General features: G+C 43.0%; 1 protein-coding gene across 1 annotated transcript in view; it reads left to right on the forward strand.

Moving 5' to 3' along the window:
- Positions 1-19,319, forward strand: part of RYR3 (ryanodine receptor 3) — a 509,236-nt gene that overhangs the window by 458,934 nt on the left and 30,983 nt on the right. The window contains 16 exon segments of the mRNA XM_064570716.1: positions 145-315; positions 653-712; positions 2,350-2,481; positions 2,952-3,064; positions 5,870-5,966; positions 7,669-7,775; positions 8,173-8,224; positions 9,200-9,256; positions 10,414-10,513; positions 10,665-10,744; positions 12,446-12,522; positions 15,042-15,115; positions 15,361-15,378; positions 16,025-16,105; positions 16,568-16,656; positions 17,595-17,723. Of these exon segments, the coding sequence (XP_064426786.1) occupies positions 145-315; positions 653-712; positions 2,350-2,481; positions 2,952-3,064; positions 5,870-5,966; positions 7,669-7,775; positions 8,173-8,224; positions 9,200-9,256; positions 10,414-10,513; positions 10,665-10,744; positions 12,446-12,522; positions 15,042-15,115; positions 15,361-15,378; positions 16,025-16,105; positions 16,568-16,656; positions 17,595-17,723 (1,437 nt within the window).

A 19,319-nucleotide genomic window follows, 5' to 3' on the forward strand; every position in this document is an offset into this window, starting at 1 on the left:
TCAACACGCTCCTTTCACTGTGCCCTGACGTGTAGGAAGGCCCACCTGTACGGACAGGGCCACGAGGAGGCAAGCTGCCTCCAGGGGAGGCCGTTCCTTTCAGAATCATTGAGCCCCTCTGTTTATTTCAACCTCATCTCCTAGTCTGGAGGACAGGACCAGGAACGGAAGAAGACAAAGCGGAGGGGAGACCTGTATTCCATCCAGACCTCGCTCATCGTGGCTGCCCTCAAGAAAATGCTGCCCATTGGTTTGAATATGTGCACGCCAGGCGATCAGGAGCTAATCTCCCTGGCCAAATCTCGATACAGCTATGTAAGTCACGCGTCTGCTCTGGCTGAGAACGTAACACAGAACGTAATACAGGTGGTGGTGGCTGCTCAGCGTCTTAAGGGTTCGTCTTCCTTCCCTGGGGCTCGGGGGGCGGGGCGGGGGCGGCCAGTGAACAGAAACCAAGGTGCACACCCGCAACACAGCCCCATCTTTAAAGCTGGTTTGAGAGCCCTTTGGACAAGTCTGTCATTTTTCTTCTTTTGTTCTTATAATGAAGATCCCAGCAAAACTGCCCATTTGCTTGTCCATCCCTCCCTGCGCCCTACTTTACATTTCCACAGTGACCTCGAGAAATAGAATTTAATATCTCTTTCCACAGAGGGACACAGATGAAGAGGTGAAGGAACATCTGCGGAATAACCTGCACCTGCAGGAGAAGGTGATGTAGCAGGAAGACAGAACTCACGCAGGCTTCCCTTTGGCTGTAGGGTGCCATCCTTCCATTTAGTTTGCTAATGCTCTCTTTAATGTGTTCTAAAAACAGCCTCTGAGTACTGGTGTTTAATTGGTAGGGCTGGCTCTCTGCCTTTAATTTTCACTTTTGTTTGGGGGTGTGGGGAAGAGTTTTTGCCCTTAATTTTTGTTCTTTCCTTTGCTGTTACAAAGAAGATGCAAAGAGGCATTTAATGAAGCATGTCTTCCCACCTACCAGTGTGTGAACATCCAGCCATAGCAGGGGGTTAGATTAGGTCTCAAATTTACTGTGAGCCTTGTTAAACAGTGAAATGGACACCTAGGAGAGTTTTAGCACATCCTGATCTAGAGATTTAGAAACAAAATAACTCTATTAGAGTTGGTATAAACCAAAACAAACAAACAAACAAACTTTGATTTTAAAGTCTGTTTGAGATTTTTTTCCCCAGGCCTGTGAATCTGAATGACTCTTTCCTCAGATATACTATGCCCTAAGATGGAGGATTAAGCTGACACAAACAGCCACTTCTTTCCATCCCGAACATAGGGGATAGTGGGGAAAATATACTACCAAAAAAAAAAAAAAAAAAAAAAGCAGTAAAAAGAAATCCCAAGTGCCAGAATAAAGAAGACACTCTAAATCACAGGAATGAGGACACGTTGATGCGATTGGGAAAACTCATAGAGCTTTCTGAACCAGATTTGTAACCTAGAGGCTGGGGTTTTTAATAACCTTAAAGGAAGAAGAGTGTGGGACCTAATTACCCATGCTGTGCACAGATGCGGAGCAAGAAACTTACATAAAATTAACCTTAAACCAGTAAAACCTATAAATCTCCTGCAGAGACAACCATAAAACTACTTGGAGACTCTCCACCTCTAAGAACATGGTCTGAGATGCCAATAAATAAAACTCCTCCTGAAGCCAAAGGGGAAAAAAAAAAGGCATGAAAGAAAATCCACTACCATTAGAGAGTCAGAAAATGCAACAAAGGGAAGAATTCAAGCCTAAGGAACTGCAGAAAGCAATTTAAAAATAAGTGTGGTTGAAATACTTAAAGAGCTAAACATAGCAGTAATATCTATAAAGCAAGACTTGGACATTATTATTTTTTATTTTTTTTAGGTAATCTGTATATTCAACATGGGGCTCAAACTCACAATGCCAAGATCAAGAGGTGCATGCTTCAGCAACTGAGCCAGCCCCTGGACATTTTTTTTTTTTAAAGGAGAGTGGATATGGATTGAAAAAAAGCCATATAGCAATTACAAAAATTAAAAGTATTCAGTAACATTAAAAATCCAATTTATAGGTTGAAAAAAACAGGCTAGGCACAGCTGAAAAGAGAATTTAGGAATTGGAAGATTGCTTTCAGGAAATCAGAATGCAGTACAGAGAGAAAGGGATGGAAATATGACAAGAGTTAAGAGATGCAAGCTAGATGAGCAGTTCCTATATAGAGCTACAATGTTTCAATGAAGATAATAGAGAAAATGAGAAAGAAGCAATAATACAAGAGTCTTGATTCCTCTGGAACCATGTGAGGAGTAAAGACTTTTTCAGTAAAAGATTGCTCACCTGGTGTGTGCTTTAATTTTCAGTCTGATGACCCAGCAGTAAAGTGGCAGCTGAACCTCTACAAAGATGTTTTAAAGAGTGAAGAACCTTTCAATCCAGAAAAGACTGTAGAGCGTGTTCAGAGAATTTCAGCAGCTGTCTTCCACCTGGAGCAGGTAAGGAGCATCTGCCCTGAGGACTAAGGAAGCAAGACCACCCTGGAAAATGTAAAGCTCCTCTCCACACTCTGCTCTTAGGAGTGTTCTCATAAGACCCAAAACAAGGAACAAGAATCATCCCAGCTCACCCTCAGATGTCATCTTGGTGCCTCATGGTAGTAGACTCCTCAATTCTTTCCCTTCCGAGCTTTTTTACAAATTTTTTCCATTAGATCCCAAATGACCCATTCAAATCCCCTACCCAGTTGTAAAACTGCTCTTAGGTAATAAACGTCCAAAAGCAGTTGGGAGAAGGAAGACAACCTCAGTCAGACCTCCACAAACCCAATCATTTGCTGCTGGGTACCTTCTGCTGACTATAGTTGAGAAATCAAGATTCTTCAGGATTGAGAAGTCTGGGCTGTAGGCGACTACCTCCTGCCATGCAGTTAGCCTAGTGCGCACCTACCCATGTGATTTCTTCTCAGGTGGAACAGCCTTTGAGGTCCAAGAAGGCGGTCTGGCACAAACTGTTGTCAAAGCAGCGGAAACGGGCAGTGGTAGCCTGTTTCAGGATGGCCCCTCTCTACAACCTGCCCAGGCAAGTATTCTGTCCTTTTCTTCTGGCATGGGAGCCATTCTTCTGACATGGGAGCCAGTGATGGGAATTAAGGTATCCTTCCACAATTGTGCTGTCTTCTGGCACGGACACTCATGATCCAAGGGGTAGAAATTGGAGTCCTCCATCCATGGCACCATTACAATCTGCGTATAGTATAATGGCCTACTAAGGGAATCCAGGTAAGCAGAAAAGCTGAAAGCAGGTGTGTTTCCCTAGGGCCCCATGCCTGCCTTAGCTCACCATTTTACACCTTAAAGTCAGCCCAGTGAGCATATGGAAGCTTAGTTTTCCTAAGATGGGGTTCTTTGTGAGGATGTAAAGGAACCCTGGAAAAAGAACTCTTTCTAAAATGCTTTACCCCAAATTCAATCAACAGATCAAATAGTATTTCTATGCTGAGGTACTTGGATGGCCCCCCAATTACTGTGTTTCCTCAGCAGGTACAGAAATGTAACTCGAGAATCCTTGAGGACAGTATATTTACCTTCAAGATGAAGAAAGGGCACTGACTAAAGATGTCCCAAGAGGCCAGTCATGGGCACGTTGCCTTATCTGTGTGGTTAATCTATACTCTGCAGTCAGAAATATGCAAAGGCTCTCCTGGAATGTGGTGTATCAACATAGAGCAGAGTATCCATGCAGATTGGGCAAACATTGACCACTGAGACTTGACTCATTGTCATTGGTGATGTAGCAACACTCCCATCCTCAGAATGATTGCAGAGTCCACAAGGTCAAGCCTGTGATCAGTAAACAAAGCTGCAAATTGAATAAAAGCCTCTGCTTCATCAATTTGCAGATCAATATGAACCATCCTCACCTGGTCAGGAAAAATAAACTAACTCAGAAAAGTATTTTCTGAATCCCATGTAAATAAATGTTTCCTTGGAATACGAGATAAAATTCTCTTCCTATACTTGACAGTTGCTTTCATCAGGTTGTGCTTCCTGGCCATCATTTGTCCACAGTGCCCTTTCACCCTGTCCTGAGCCAGTTGGCCAACTGAGCTTTCCCATTAGGGTCTCTGCAGATAGTGAAGAATCATGACACTCACCTGCTCCTGTAGGTCTCTTGAGAGAACAGACTAGTGTCTTTGGAAGAGGATGAGGTGCCACAAAATCAAGTAGAACTCATGAATAAAAAGCGGAAAAATTCAAATAGTCATGGCTATGAAGGCCACTGATGTCCCAGCCACAAAGTGAAATTCATAGCCTAGTAGAGAAAGCAAAAATGCACGGGACTTTTGTCTGTTTCCTAGAAGTGGTGAAACATCAAAAGGCATTCACTTTCCTCTCTGGCAGAGATTCAGGCCTAATGTGCTAATTGGACTTCCAGAAGGGCTTAGCCCTAAGCATGTCTCCAGGGCCAGCAAGGCAAAAATTACATCTCTCGAAACAAGCATTATTTTCTAAATCTACTGAAAATGTTAGTACCATCCTCTCATATATTGGTTGCTCCTTCAGCAATTCTGTCCCTGGATGGGCAACAGTAAATCGAGGGACTCACTATGTCTTTGATGAAATGTGGCCAGTCTCACCCCTAACCCATGCCTGGATTTCTCCCTAACATGGAGGAGCATAGGTAGATTTTATAATAAAAACCAAGAAGCTGAGGGTGAAGATCACTCCCTTCTCCACCTCATCATGATCTAAACTGCATGGAGTCCTCCATATTAAAGGGCTAAAGGGATTTATTTTATTATGTGCAAACTGTTTCTCTGATGTTAGTTTTTAAAAGACAACCTGTGTGCTTTTCTCCAGACACAAAATTAACAATTTCTTCCTGACCACCTTTCAACGGGTTTGGCTGGAAAAGGTTAATGAAAAAACTCAGTATGACAGGCTTATACCCATTTTAATGGTAATGTAACCTGTGGAGAGATCTGCTCATTTTCTGCACACTCCTCTTTGACCGTGATTTAACATTCCCATAAAAACCCAAATTTGTACAATTTTTTGGAAGAACTCTGATTGGTCAGAATTTGAAGAAAGATGGCAAGGGTTATGTTCTACCGGAAACCAGGCCAGGTCTGGATGACTCAGGTGTTGACCTGCATCTTACTTTTCTCTCCTTCCCTCCTCACCACTGTCCTCACATTTGGTAATCAGCTAACTGTTATTCAGTGCGAATAGCATTGGTGAGTCCTGGCTTATATAGAGTGAGTGGCTCTTGAGAGTTAGTCAGTGTTCCCAGGTACCAGGGCCACTGCCGAAATCCATGAGGCACACAGAAGTTATGCTGTAAGCGCAGCACGCCTGAGTCTTGCCTTCCTAAGTAAAAGCTGGAGCACCTTGGTGGTGTTCCCTGGAGACCCTCTAAAGGACTCAAGCATTGCTGCTTTCAGTAGATCTGAGACTAAACCACTCACCGTCAGCATGACTTAGATGGGATCACCTGGGCAGATTATCGGCCAAAAGCGATAACCACATTGCCATATTAAGCAAATCCTTCAGGACTGTTTCTTGGCCCAATGAGTTCTTTCTCATTGGAGGAGAAATGTGATAAAGACCCCTTGTGACCAGGGTAGGATCACAGTTACCACCTGGTCTCCCAATAGCCGTCGTTAGTTCATTCAGAAGGTGTTCTAGACATCCGCAAACTGGCATGTTAGAGGGTTCTGGCTTGTTCGAAACAAATGCTTCTGGTGTACCGCTGGCTACCCTGACCAATCAGAGGACAAGAATTGTACAAAAGTCTGTCCTGCTTACTAACCGTTAACCACCCAGACTAAAACAAGGTGTCCCACAGATCCCTCTTGACCTCACTCTCAACCCTTCCGCTCAGGCACCGCTCCATTAACCTCTTCCTCCATGGCTATCAGAGATTTTGGATAGAAACAGAGGAGTATTCCTTTGAAGAGAAACTAGTACAGGATTTGGCTGTAAGTACTGACTCAGCTGGAAGCAGATATGGGTGTGAATGAATCTCACTTTTGTATTCGTGTGTGTGTGTGTGTGTGTGTGTGTTCTAACAGTTAAACATTCACAAAGAATCAGGCGTATCAATTTGGAAAGAACTAACTGTATAAATTATCAGAGGAGGCCCTGCTAATGGCCGTAAGAGCCAGAGGATGAATTTCACTTGGAGGTGCTAGTACTGTTATCATCCTCATCATCATTATTAACAACTAATATTTCTTCGGATGCACAGCCATGCGATGGAAAGTTCATGCTAAGTTAAGTTTTGAGCACCATCGGTTGTAGGCGGCCACCTCCCCCACCCAAGGCTCTGCATTTCTGGTCAGCAGCTCTGCTTTAGGGAAGGCACATCTGAATCCCCTTCCTGCATCTCACGTTTCTGTATCTGGCCCTTCAGAAAATTTGTTATGCCCTGTCTCTAACAGACTTCATGCTGTAAAACAACTTAAAACAACATGCAAGGGGAAAACGCTTATTGCAGAAGCACCACAGAGCCTCATCATGGTACAGACAGAAAATAAACCCTCCTCTCCTTTGGCCAGCCCATGGTTCTTCTTCTTCTTCTTCTTCTTTTTTTTTTTTTAAGTCCTTCTCCTTATTTTTCCCATTTATTTTTTCTCTTATCCCTTACTCTTTCTGTTAATCTTGCTCTGTATGTCTCATACTCGGTCTCTCTCCTGTTTCTTTCTCTTTCCTTATCTCTCTCTGTTTCTTTTCCTTCTCCTTTCTTTTTTACTTTTATTTTTTTCCCTCTTTTTTGCTTTTAATCCTTTCTCTCCCTTCTTCCTCCCATTTGTCTTCATGCCCTTTGTCCTCTTCCTATAGTCCCATCAGTGAAAATGACAGTTCCTTGGTGTTCCCAGTTCCGTGATTAGTGTGAAGTTGACAACGAGCATCACTTTGGCCCTCCACTTCTGAATTGTTCACACAGCCTGTGTAGTTCTCACCAATGTACTGAATATCGTACACCTGCAGGCTCTGCCACTACCTGAAACTCACTTATACCTCCTGCATCAGACGCTGTTTCCTTCTCTGTAAAAGGAGATTGAGAAAAGACTTAGTAAGAGAAGAAACTGCAAGGCTTGCAGCTCCAGCATGGCATCTCTCAGGAACAAAAAGATTTTTAGAATCAGCAGTGGAGTTAGGGAAGAAATGGTTAGCTGGGTTGAGTCTAGGATAGTATCAGACCCCAAATGGCCCCAGTGCTTTATAACCCTTGTCCCACCCATATTTCCAGCCCAGCTCTCCAAGAGAAATTTCAGGTGTTGGCTGAGAGATCCAGCCTCTCAGGGGACTCTCCAGAACTTCCCTCCTGAACTCGGGTGCCCAGGGCTTGCATGAGAGTTTTGCTGATGGGGAGGTGGCGGGGGGGGGGGAGGTCTGCAGCTCCTCCCCTGTGGTCAGGCTTTTGCTTTTCCTTTCGTCTCGTTTGAACCTAAAATTGCGATGTTTCTTTGATTGGCTAAAAAAAAATACATATTTATGTCCCAAACCTTGTATCCTTGGGGCTTCTTGTCCTGAAATAAACGTATGACATAGTGGTTCTCTTTGTGCTTTTATCGGATGCACTCTGTGCTTTGCGCTTTACCTTCTCTTTGTTCATGTGCATTTGTGTGGCGTGTGCTGAAATCCTTGCCTAAAACCTGTCTGCATTGGTTTGTGTAGAAATCCCCCAAGGTGGAAGAGGAGGAGGAAGAGGAGACAGAAAAGCAACCAGACCCACTTCATCAGATCATTCTCCATTTTAGCCGCAATGCTCTCACGGAGAGGAGGTCAGCCCCCCAAGAGCTCCCTGTTTCTCCCAGGCATGGTTCTGCCAGCCCCACAGCTTTGTCTCACAGATGGCAGTGCCCAGAAAGGGGATGCCAGATTTGAGCAGCCCTCCTCACGTTGGCCAAGAAACATCTAGGCAAACTATATATGCCACAGCCCTCTCATCGTAATGTCAGACGTGGAGGCTGAAGATTAGCCTGCAACAGTAGCCTTCCTCCCTGAATTCCATCAGCTAAAGCTGATTCAGATTTTCACAGTGGTTTCTAGGAATCCGGGTGGGGGAAGGAGTTTTCAAATTAATTCACTAGTACTTATAACTTAAGATCTCTGTGGCTCTTAGTCTTTTCTGCTGGGTCCAAAAAGTAGCCTGCTAAATATTTCCTCCATTCTTTCCAGCAAATTGGAAGATGACTCCTTGTACACGTCCTATTCCAGCATGATGGCTAAGGTACACCTGCCTTTCTGCCCATTGTCTCAGTCTGTCTTCCCTTTTACCTCTGCACACACACGGAAACTGTCATTTTGAACAGCAGGGTGTAGGACTCGGTCATGACCTGGGCTGCAGGCACTGCACAGTTCATGTACCACAGGGGTGACATTGGCAAACCACCCCACCGTCCTCGTAAGGAAACCCTGAAGCTTTGCTGAGACGGTGGGTGCCAGTGGCTCGTTCACCTGGCGGCTCCAGGCCAGCTACGTGGAGTTCAGGCTTACAGACTATCCTTACATTTCCAGTCAACGTTGAGAACACACCCAAAAATTCAAACATATCTGTAGGTGAAGGAAGTTCAGTACATTTGGAAATAGGCTTTAGAAACTGGAACGAGATCCTAGTGCTCTGGCAGAGGTGAGTGACCTTATTCCTATGTCACGTAGAGGGACAGTGGCCTCTGGAATGCTGAGTGGTAAGGGAACTCCTCCTTCTCAAATGGGAAACCTTCACGTCCAGCAGAAAGAGAGATATGTGGGGGGACGGGAGCACCTGTTCCTTTACTTGCTGCACCACAGGGTCACAATGGGAAGGGGCACCGTAGGATTCACATCCTGGGTATCTCCAGTCTTCTTGCCAAGCCCCTGGCTCTTGTGTAGAAAGGGACAGCTCCCTGCACTCCCGGCTTCATGTACACCAGAACTTTACTAGGTAGAAGAGTTCAGGTCTGTGGTTAAACCAGATAGGTCCCTATTGACTGCCTGAACTCAGTGTTCCCATTTCTCATTTCTGAACCCCTTGGTAACTGCAAAGAAGACATTTTGAGTAGACTGTTGCCCTGCAGTGGTCAAAATGTTCTTGGTTTTACCAAGGGCTGAAGTCCTTAGGGGCCTGTGAATTACATCCCGTCCCCTGCCCTTGCTCAGGAGAACAGTCTCATTTGCTAGACTCACCTTTCTTTGTCTCCTCCTTTGCCTGCTCCATGGAATCCAGAGTTGTCAGAGTGGGGAGGACGAAGAAGAGGAGGAAGACAAGGAGAAAACATTTGAAGTAAGTTTTTACGAAGATTGAAGACAGGGCCATATGCCAAAGCCAAAGCTAACTGGCAGGTCTTCAGAGGCAGATGCTGACATGAACCATGTGCCTCACCCACCACATGTATCTGGTGGTAAATATACAAGTCTGTGTGCATGAGGCACACCCATTAGCCATGATTCTCTTGTCCGTCTTCCAGCCTAATGAAAGGTCGCAGGCAGCCAGTCCATCAGCAAACCCCTCTCACAGGTTGGGTCTTCTGGGAAATTTTGCACTCCTACCCAAATATGGTAGTAACAGAGGCCAGAGAAGGACAAATTCAAAGATCCAAAAATGAAAACAAAGCAACGGAGACACTGGGATGGTTTTTGCACCACTATTCTGTAAATGTCATTAATAACAATTTTGATTTTGAGGCAGTACAGGACATGGACTATCCCAAGATAAAACCATATTAATTTGGGCACCTGGGTGGCTCAGTCGTTAAGCGTCTGCCTTCCGCGCAGGTCATGATCCCAGGGTCCTGGGATCGAGTCCCACATCGGGCTCCCTGCTCGGCAGGAAGCCTGCTTCTCCCTCTCCCATTCCCCCTGCTTGTGTTCCTGCTCTCGCTATCTCTCTCTCTGTCAAATAAATAAATAAAATATTTATAAAAAAGAAAAAAAACGTATTAATTCATTGGTACTCTCTTTATAGACAAAGTATGTAAAAGTAAAAGTAAATTAATACAATTACAGTTCTGGAAGGCCTTGGCAGTCTAGTATTCCATATCCAGTAGAGTCTCTGTTAACGGTGATCTGAACATTCTAGATAAATGGGTGTTTTCTACATTCAGGCAGATAGGCTTCAGTTGACCCCTCAGCAGGCTTCCCTGTATGACAAAACATTGAAAACAAACACATTTTAACCTGGGGTCACTTCCTAGAATGAGAGTGTTACAGGGGAATGGGCTATGTTTTCTACCAGTACAAAAAGTAGAAAAGTCATCATCAAACTATGAGTGAATTGTGGGTGGACAGTTTTGGAAAGCTGACGTAGTGTCTGGAAATCAACTTCAGAAGTCTTCTTTATCTGAAATTATGTGTGCAAGTAAAGATTCTCTTGGTTTACCTTAGCATGGCAAATGGCCTGAGGATAAACAAATCTTTCCCTGCTTTATTTTTTTTTTCCAGGAGAAAGAAATGGAAAAGCAGAAAACCCTCTACCAACAAGCACGGCTGCATGAGCGTGGAGCCGCAGAGATGGTCCTTCAGATGATAAGCGCCAGCAAAGGTGATTCCATGATTTTGTGGGTAGGCCCCTGTCACTCCCACAGAGACAGCATGCTGTGACATGAAGTCATTATTAAAAAGTCCTGATAAAGCCCCGTAGATGTGATTTACCCTGTTTCCTTGGTGATTCAATCAAATCTTCACCATGGCAGGTGAGATGAGCCTCATGGTGGTTGAGACTCTGAAGCTGGGGATCGCCATTCTGAATGGGGGCAACGCTGGTGTACAACAGGTATGGGGGACTCCTACTGGGTCATGCAGACTTCTCAGGGTATGCCCATTGGACAGCTGTCACGCTCTGGGGAAGAGGTGTTGGCTCTGCTGCAGAGGGGGCCACCCAGAATCACCCTTGCTGGTGTTTGTCCTTAGTGGCTAATTATATCAGTAGCCAGGAACACAGATAAAACCAGAGCCGAGAGTTTATAGACAAATGCGTACTCGACAAAGAGGGTTTACCCGGGGTTCAAAGTGAAAAACATTTAGTTTTTTCATCATTAGATGATTTTTTGCACGGAGAGGCTCTAAGGGAAGTTTTCTAAGCCTTAGGTTTGTATTTTAATCATTTTACATGTTAGCTGTCTTAACTGTGAGCAAGGAGCCCAATCGGTGAAGTGGAGTTCATAGCCCCAAACACCTGTTGTCTGTTCATTCGTTTGTTTATTCACTCAGTCACAGTGTTGTGATTGCTGACTATGCACTAAGGTCAGGTTCTGTTCTGGGATGGAGGGTGTAGCAGTGAATAATGCAGCTAAACATTGAATGCCACCATGCATTCAGTGAGATAACACAGAGAAACATAGTGTGGAGCTCCTGGCACATGGCATCCATTCAACAGTCTGAACCGAAACTAGCCGCAGGAGACAGGAATATTCTGGTGTCTCCAGGGCACTCCAGGCTCTGGCTGAAAGCATCTGTGTGCACGGAAAGTGACATTTCAAAGACTCTTGGCATCTGTGAGGGCTATAGCACAGGGCCCATGAGAATCTCCAAATTTATAACCACCACTATTACATATATTTTGCCCCAGCCTTTAATTCATCCCAAACAAATCTGTCACGAAAGAACTAGCATTTTCTAAAACACCCTTCACTTTCTGTTCTCTTCTATCGCCACCCCATCAGTTGATTTTGCAGGACCTTTTTTTTTTTTTTTTTTTTTAAGATTTTATTTATTTATTTGAAAGAGAGATAGAGAGCACAAGTAGGCAGAGAGGCAGGCAGAGGGAGAGGGAGAAGTAGGCTCCCCGTGGAGCAGGGAGCCCGATGTGGGACTCGATCCCAGGACCCTGGGATCATGACCTGAGCCGAAGGCAGCCGCTTAACCGACTGAGCCACCCAGGCGCCCCAGGACCTTTTTTAAAAAAAAAAAAAAAAACATTTTTATGATGTCAGACAAAGTTCCTTCCTCCCCAGTAACAGAAAACAGAGGAAACAAAGTCTGATTGTGAAAGATACTGAGCTCTCAAATTAGCATTATTACTGGTTAAGCTCCCTTGCTCCAGTGCACCAAATTCAGCTCATGAGTTTTACAGATTATACTTCAGAAACATTTTACTAGATCACAGTCCTGGTGCTTGTTCCTAAATGGGAGAGGCTTCAAACAGTACATCTATGAATGTCGATGATCTATTGTACTGCTCTTAGCAGAAATACCAGTGGACCTTTATAAAATAAAATGTCCAAAATTACTTAAATAAAATAAAATGTCCACCCAAAGAGATTCTGGTTCCATAGGAAGAGGGTGGGTGGGACTCAGGCACACGGAAGGTTTAAATCCACAGGTGGTTCTTATGCTTACCCAACTTTACAAACCAACACCCTGAATATGGCTCCATGTTACTGGGACATGACATTTCACCATTGCAATTGGGAGGGTCAATACTTGTGGCATAATTTAACATCGCTTTTCCTTTTAAAATATGTCTCTCTTGTAGAAAATGCTAGATTACCTAAAGGAGAAAAAGGATGCTGGATTCTTTCAAAGCCTTTCTGGTCTTATGCAGTCTTGCAGGTAAATATGGGAAAACCACCTACGGCATTTCTTTTCTATTCAGAAGAAAGAGGAATTGGGTAGGGATGGGACCACAAAATAAACTAGCTTATCATGGAATTGTTGAGGAAGGACTCGCCTGCTTTAGAAAGCTAAGAAGATGGGTATGGTTCCTCCAGCCTTCAGGATTACATTCAGATACCATACAGAAGGGGCAATGTAATCTCCATTAGAGAGACAGACACAGATACACACACCTGGTTTGGTTTTTTAATCACCTTTACCTCCTTTTTTTGTTATGTCGTTTTCCTCAGAGCTGAGTGTTTCTCCTAACATATATGCTCGTAAAAGTCAAACCAGAAAAGAATGGAAAAGAGGAGGAATACCTCAGTATGACTCAAGGCTATGTTTTCGTTAGACCCATTAGGCCCTCTGTTAATCTTCATCCTTAACAGTTCTTTGAGCCTGAATAAGTATTTGGTGGGTACATATTTTGACACATCCATTTCAACAGAGGTACATCCTAATATAGGAACAATTTGCCATAGCCTAAAAAACAAAGCATTAAACTTTCCACTTTTATTATCATGTGTATAAGCCTCACCTCATGGCTGACCCCCTGACAAATGAATAATACGTAGCCAAAAGTCATAAGGTTACCATGCCTACTCATTTTGGAAACAAGCCAGCAATCTTTACTAAGTGTCAGCTTATTCTCTAAGATTTATATGTATTTTGAATAGTCTGTAACTCGTTCTGAAAGAAATCACAGTTATAATTATCTAGCTCATTTGCATCTAATTAATATTCTTAAAAATAGAGCATTAGGTTTTCCACTTAAAAATTTGCAGGATGGACATACTTTCCTTTGGTGGACTTCATAATTTTGCTAACCTTGTTTGATGGAGTAAATATTGTATGTACCCTGGGGTGATAGGGAACATATTTGAGCTGCAGTACAATCCCTTTCTCTGAGCTCCATTTTTTCCCCACCAACAACCAACTCATTTATTACCTCTCTCAGGAAAAGGAAATGTAATATTGCGAGGCCTGACTCACTGAAGATAAAGTAGTACATGTGGACGCAGAATGGGAAAACTCGAGACAGTTCAGTTCCGTATTGCACATGAAATTCTCAATTAAATATTTAAGTGTTCTCAGTAGTCTGTAATATTTCATATTATTAAACTCATTTGTAGGTATGGCTTAGAGGGACAGGTGACATACCTTTAGAGGCCAGTGAGTACTAACAAGTTTTAAGATATTTTCATGATTTTTGTTGATTATAAAAGTAATACATATTGGTAAAATATTGAAACATTAGAGAAATTAAAACATTTGAAATGGGTGTTTTGGAATGGAGTAAGGGTCAGAAACATCTGTTCCCCCAGGTAGTCTCCTGAATCAGAACTGCTCCATTGAAGCACCTTTGTCCAAAGGTCCTACTTCCCTGCTCTCATCTCTTGACAGCAAAGCTAAAATAGAAGGATGGTTTTGTGTTACTGAGAAGAACATTTCTACAGCAGGATCTGGGAAAAAACAACAATATGGCAATAGGACTTTTCACTGTTTTCTCTTTACAATTCATCTAAATTGCAGAAGATATGTGGCTCCCTAAAAGGGGAAAAGAAATGCTGGGTTTTTTCCCTGACATCTTTCCCATCCAATGGTCATTTCCTTTGCCCAGTGGTAAAGGAAAGGCGAAGTTTTACAGAATCTTAATGGGTTCAGCCATAAGCTGCCCTAACAGCTATATTTTTGTGAGACCTCATGTTATGGTCTATAAGGCCTTTCAGATTGGGGAAAGAGCTAGAGTCTGTTAGAGAAATAGAATGAGCCCCAATGTATATGATTATACATTGTCCTCCTTATCAAGCTCTGTGGTTGTATTAGGGGTTCCTGGCTAAGTAGGATTTGGTGGCGGCTGTGATTGGGAAGTTCAGAGAAAGTGGGAACAAAAAAAAAAAGGCTAGCTTGTTACAGGTTCTGGGACAGCATTGCCTCCAGAAGGCTTAATCTCAACTACTCTTGGCTTCTGAATAATACAAGAATTCTAAAAGGGTGTGGCCCTTTGGACTCTGAACTCTGTAGCCCTTTCCATCAGTATTCATCCTGAGCACTAAAACCACAATTCCTTGTGATTCGTGGAGAAAATAGATAAATGTGGGAGGTGAACATTAATTAGTGCAGTTTAAAGTAAACTTTCTTTTGAGAAATCATAGAAATAGATTATTCCTTCTTTATTTGGGAAACCTTTCTAAATCATCATGCATAAGAAAGGACTCAGACTGAAAAAACAAGGACAGTCGTTCTAAGTTCTTCTGACCCCTGGCCGTGCATGCCTGTGAGCTATAGGCATCCTTGGACAACACTCTTGATGCAAACCCAGGGAACTGCTAGACTTTCAACCACACTGTACTGTGTAGACCATTTATGATAACACAAGAACAAGATTCTTAGTCAATAGGTACACTGACGTCAGAAATCCAGTTGCCCAGTGTGCATAGCCCTGAACCTTGTTTTCTCTCATTTCTTACAAGTGTCCTTGATTTGAATGCATTTGAAAGGCAGAATAAAGCTGAAGGCCTGGGGATGGTTACTGAGGAAGGAACACGTAAGTAACTAATAAATGTGAAGGCCGTTTTCTTCCTGATTACCATAATTAACTATTTCTGGTTAGAGCCCCTGCTCAGTGCTTCTTAATCTGCAAGGACTTGCTCAATTTCAGCAAAATCTTCCCATCAGTAGCTTTGATAAAGGCTGGATGTGTTCACAGAGCCAGCCTTAACTAGACACAGTTTATCATGGTGTTTATGATTTTTCTTACTTTGCATTCTTCTGTTTTTCTCTTATCACCAGTCATTGTTCGTGAGCGTGGTAAGTTTGAGTTTCTGGCCCCAGTTGTCTACCATGTGTGTGAGTCCTAAGGGACCTTATTTAATTGCTGCAGTGCAGATACATTTTTAGGCTTGGTAGTGTTTGCATGTGAAGCTTAATTCAGCATTTTGATGCTTAAAGAAGTGTCTTCCATCTGTAAAGCATGGGTTCTGGACCCTGAGCCATTACTGCCATTAGCCTAGCTGGTTTGCTTACAAATGCATCCAGGGCTCACTGTTTTAGCTTGGTTGGTCATTGTGTTCTGTAGCCTCGGTTCCAGGTTAATCGGGTTTTTACCCCTTCATTCATTTTTTTTTAATTTTATTATGTTATGTTAATCACCATACATTACATCATTAGTTTTTGATGTAGTGTTCCATGATTCATTGTTTGCATATAACACCCAGTGCTCCATTCAATAGGTGCCCTCTTCAATACCCATCACCAGGCTAACCCATCCCCCACCCCCCCTCCCCTCTAGAACCCTCAGTTTGTTTCTCAGAGTCCATAGTCTTCCCCCTTCATTTAAAGTTCCCTTTCCAAACGGTTCTGACGCAGGCCCTTTGTCATTTTTGCAGTCGTTTGCTTTGGAAAGTATTCTGGGCTGAGAAGCCAAACAAATGCTCACTAATTTTCTGTTTTCAAGGTGAAAAAGTACTCCAGAATGATGAGTTTACACGAGATCTCTTTCGATTCCTGCAGTTACTTTGTGAAGGACATAACAGTGGTAAGTGGAACAGATTGATTTGTCAAAGGAAAACAACATTCAGGTGCCAAATTATGATTCAGCTCAGGATGCCACATTTCATACAACCAGCTGCTGACTCAAGGACAACAGTTAATCCATTCCTCAATAAAAAAAACCTCAATGGAAAACCAACTTGAACTTCAGGGCTGATGTTATTTAGTGCCACCCAGGCTGAGTGGCTTCCAGAATCTTCAGATGGTACATCTAAACACCCGCCCCTTTCCATCAAGCCCCTCAGAGCTCATTAAGTCCACTTTCTGGTCTCACCAGGATGGGAGGGCTCAGGGCAGAACTCTGTCCTGCAGGACCCACCAGGACCCAAACAGGGTGCTCTTGTAAGGCTTTTCACACAGTATGTCTCTTCTGAGTTTAGCCAAGAGGGCTTGCCCAGCTTCCTCGGCATGATGAGAGCAGGCTCTGACCCAGCCCTGGTGTTTTTAGACTTTCAGAACTTCCTGCGGACTCAGATGGGCAATACCACCACCATAAACATCATCATCAGTACCGTGGACTACCTCCTGCGTCTGCAGGTCAGTGGGTCTTGGACAGTGGCATGGCTCACACACATTTCCAGAAGCTAAAGACAGTTACATGGGATCAGGGAAGGTCCAGGGTTCAGTCAAGCCCCAATAAGAATGGTGTTATAGTCTATGTCCGCACACTTATGGGAAGTCAAATGCCTAAAAATGTGTATTTGAAGACTGAAATGGGGGAGTGGTTAAATATCCAATCATCTAGTATAAAATGCCTATTTACCTCAGTTTTGCTAGTGAAAACCTCACCACAGAGCCCGAGAGCTGCAATACATGAGTGCAGACGGTGGTGGGAATAGGATGAGTCCACAAGTTCTTAGTTCTTTAGAGGTCACTCAGTTTAACTGTTTGAAGGAAAATCCAAATAGTATCAGGAAAATCTACACAAACATAAAAAAAAAAAAAAAAGATTCTCTCTTCTCTCTGCTAAGTCTTCCTCCTGGTTCTGCCACTTACCAGTTGTAACCTGGAGCAATCTGTTTAATGGCCCTGTGTTCCGATGTTCTCATCTGTAGAATGGGTAGCACCTGTCTCAGAGGGGTCGTAAAGAGGGAGAGATGTCATATATGCAGTGGGTCAGAACAACACCTGGCACTTAACAGTGTTAGCTCTTGTGTTGCTGCTCTTGTGCCAGTTGGTTGGATGATAATCATCATTACCTTTAATGTATATTTTTCATTGTGAATAAGTTGTCCTACATCGTGGTCACCCGTGTCCAGCTGAACACCATCCTCTCTCCTATCTGCTCTTTCTTAGAAGAGTATATGCACTTCAGAGATGCTAGGGATTAGGTATCTCTGGGCTTTTTCCTAGGTTTCTGTCATAATGAAGAGGTCATAGCAATGCAGGGTTCTCATGTACTCTTCCTGAACCTTGGGTTTTAGCTTCACTGACTGAAGGTTAAGAAATACCAAACTCTCCTTGTTTGTTCTTAGGAATCAATCAGTGATTTCTACTGGTATTATTCAGGGAAGGACATCATTGATGAATCTGGACAGCACAATTTTTCCAAAGCTCTGGCAGTCACGAAGCAGATTTTCAATTCTCTTACAGAATACATCCAGGTAAGTGCTGCAGAATGCATGCTTGAAAACAGAACATTTTTAACATTCCCATATTCTATATCCCCTATGGAATATTAGGATGACTATATGGACTGTGCATCCAGCCCTAGCACTGACAATATGTATCTACAAATAGGAACCAAGTGTAGAAGAGTATTTCAAGAGTACTACTCTCTAGGAGAAGCTACAGTTTATGGTCCTTCACTGTGACCTATTCATAGCATTTTCACACTCTATTTGCATTTATCTAGTTATATTTTCCTTTCCCTCCTGGTTTGAAAATTTTTGTGGGCAGAAAATTTCTTATCTGATCTAAAATTCTTCATTTCTAGCACATGCAGCACATCCTAGATTTTCAGTAAGCATGGGGAGTAGAGTGGAGAAATAATTACTAGAATGAAGGAATAAAGGGATAAATGATGTTATCTTGAGTCTCAAAATTAAGAACTTATGAGATCCTACTAATTTGTCAGAAATTAACTCTATGGAAAAGGTGACTTTAGCAACACATAAACTATGTCCAATGGCAGTAGAATCTAGAATGAAATTCCAGTTGAATATTTAGATCTCACAGCATTCTTTACCTGTTTACAACAGTCTCTGGTCATTGCCTACAGTGGTCTAACAACTGTGAAAAGGAATAGAGGATGTATTCAGGCATAATTTGCTATGAAATCAGTAGCCATATCACAGTCCTCTGGGGTATAGTATGAGATTTTTTAAAAACCATCTAATGAGTCAGCCGGCACACTCCGATCATATTTGTTTATTAAAAGAAACACAAAACTAAGACTATCAACTTGAAAAGGAAGATTTTAAGGGAGAGATCAATCCTAGGATTGTAAGAACATGGAGAGAGAACCATAGAAACAGGTGACTGATCTGAAGTGTCACCGAACCTGAAATACCTGGGAAGGTCATTGAACAGATCTGACAAGAATTTGATTTGCTCTCTGTGGAAGCCATCCTAATCTTCAGAATTTCCCTTGGAGCACTTAACCCAAAAGTGAAAAAGAAGCTTCTTTTCAGTGAATGTGGGTTTCTTACAACAACTGGTTTTGTTCCAAAAAGAATCTAGAGGCTTCTAGGGGTTAGACATCAAAGGTACACGAACAGTGATTTTTTTAAAAGATTTTGAGAGAGAGAGCACACAAGCAGGGGGTTGGGGCAGAGGGAGAGGGAGAAGCAGGCTCCCCGCTGAGTAGGGAGCCTGATGCGGGACTGGATCCCAGGACCCCCGTGTTCACGACCTGGGCCAAAGGCAGATGCTTAACCAACTGAGCCACCCAGGCACCCCTCGAACAGTGATTTTTAAACAAGCTTACATGATTTATGAAAGCAGGCAATACCTCTCATGCTGCCCTCTTCCCTGGGAATTCTGCCAGCCCTTTTCTAGAACTTGAGATGGTATCCGTGTTCTTTTTGGAAATTTATTATTGAAGAGTGATTTGGAGATGAGTTAAAGGGTAGAAACAAAATATAAGGAAAAGTTAAGGATGAAAAATGTAGGCAGAATGTGACAGAAGAATCTAAGGGTATAAAAAATATATAAAACGATCTCACTGAAGGGGTAGGGAATAAGGTACTGACCTAAGA

Source organism: Mirounga angustirostris, unplaced genomic scaffold (genome assembly GCF_029215605.1).
Source record: "Mirounga angustirostris isolate CCGP_5_RB_7025 unplaced genomic scaffold, mMirAng1.0.hap1 SCAF_9, whole genome shotgun sequence".
In the NCBI taxonomy this organism is placed as follows: Eukaryota; Metazoa; Chordata; class Mammalia; order Carnivora; family Phocidae; genus Mirounga; species Mirounga angustirostris.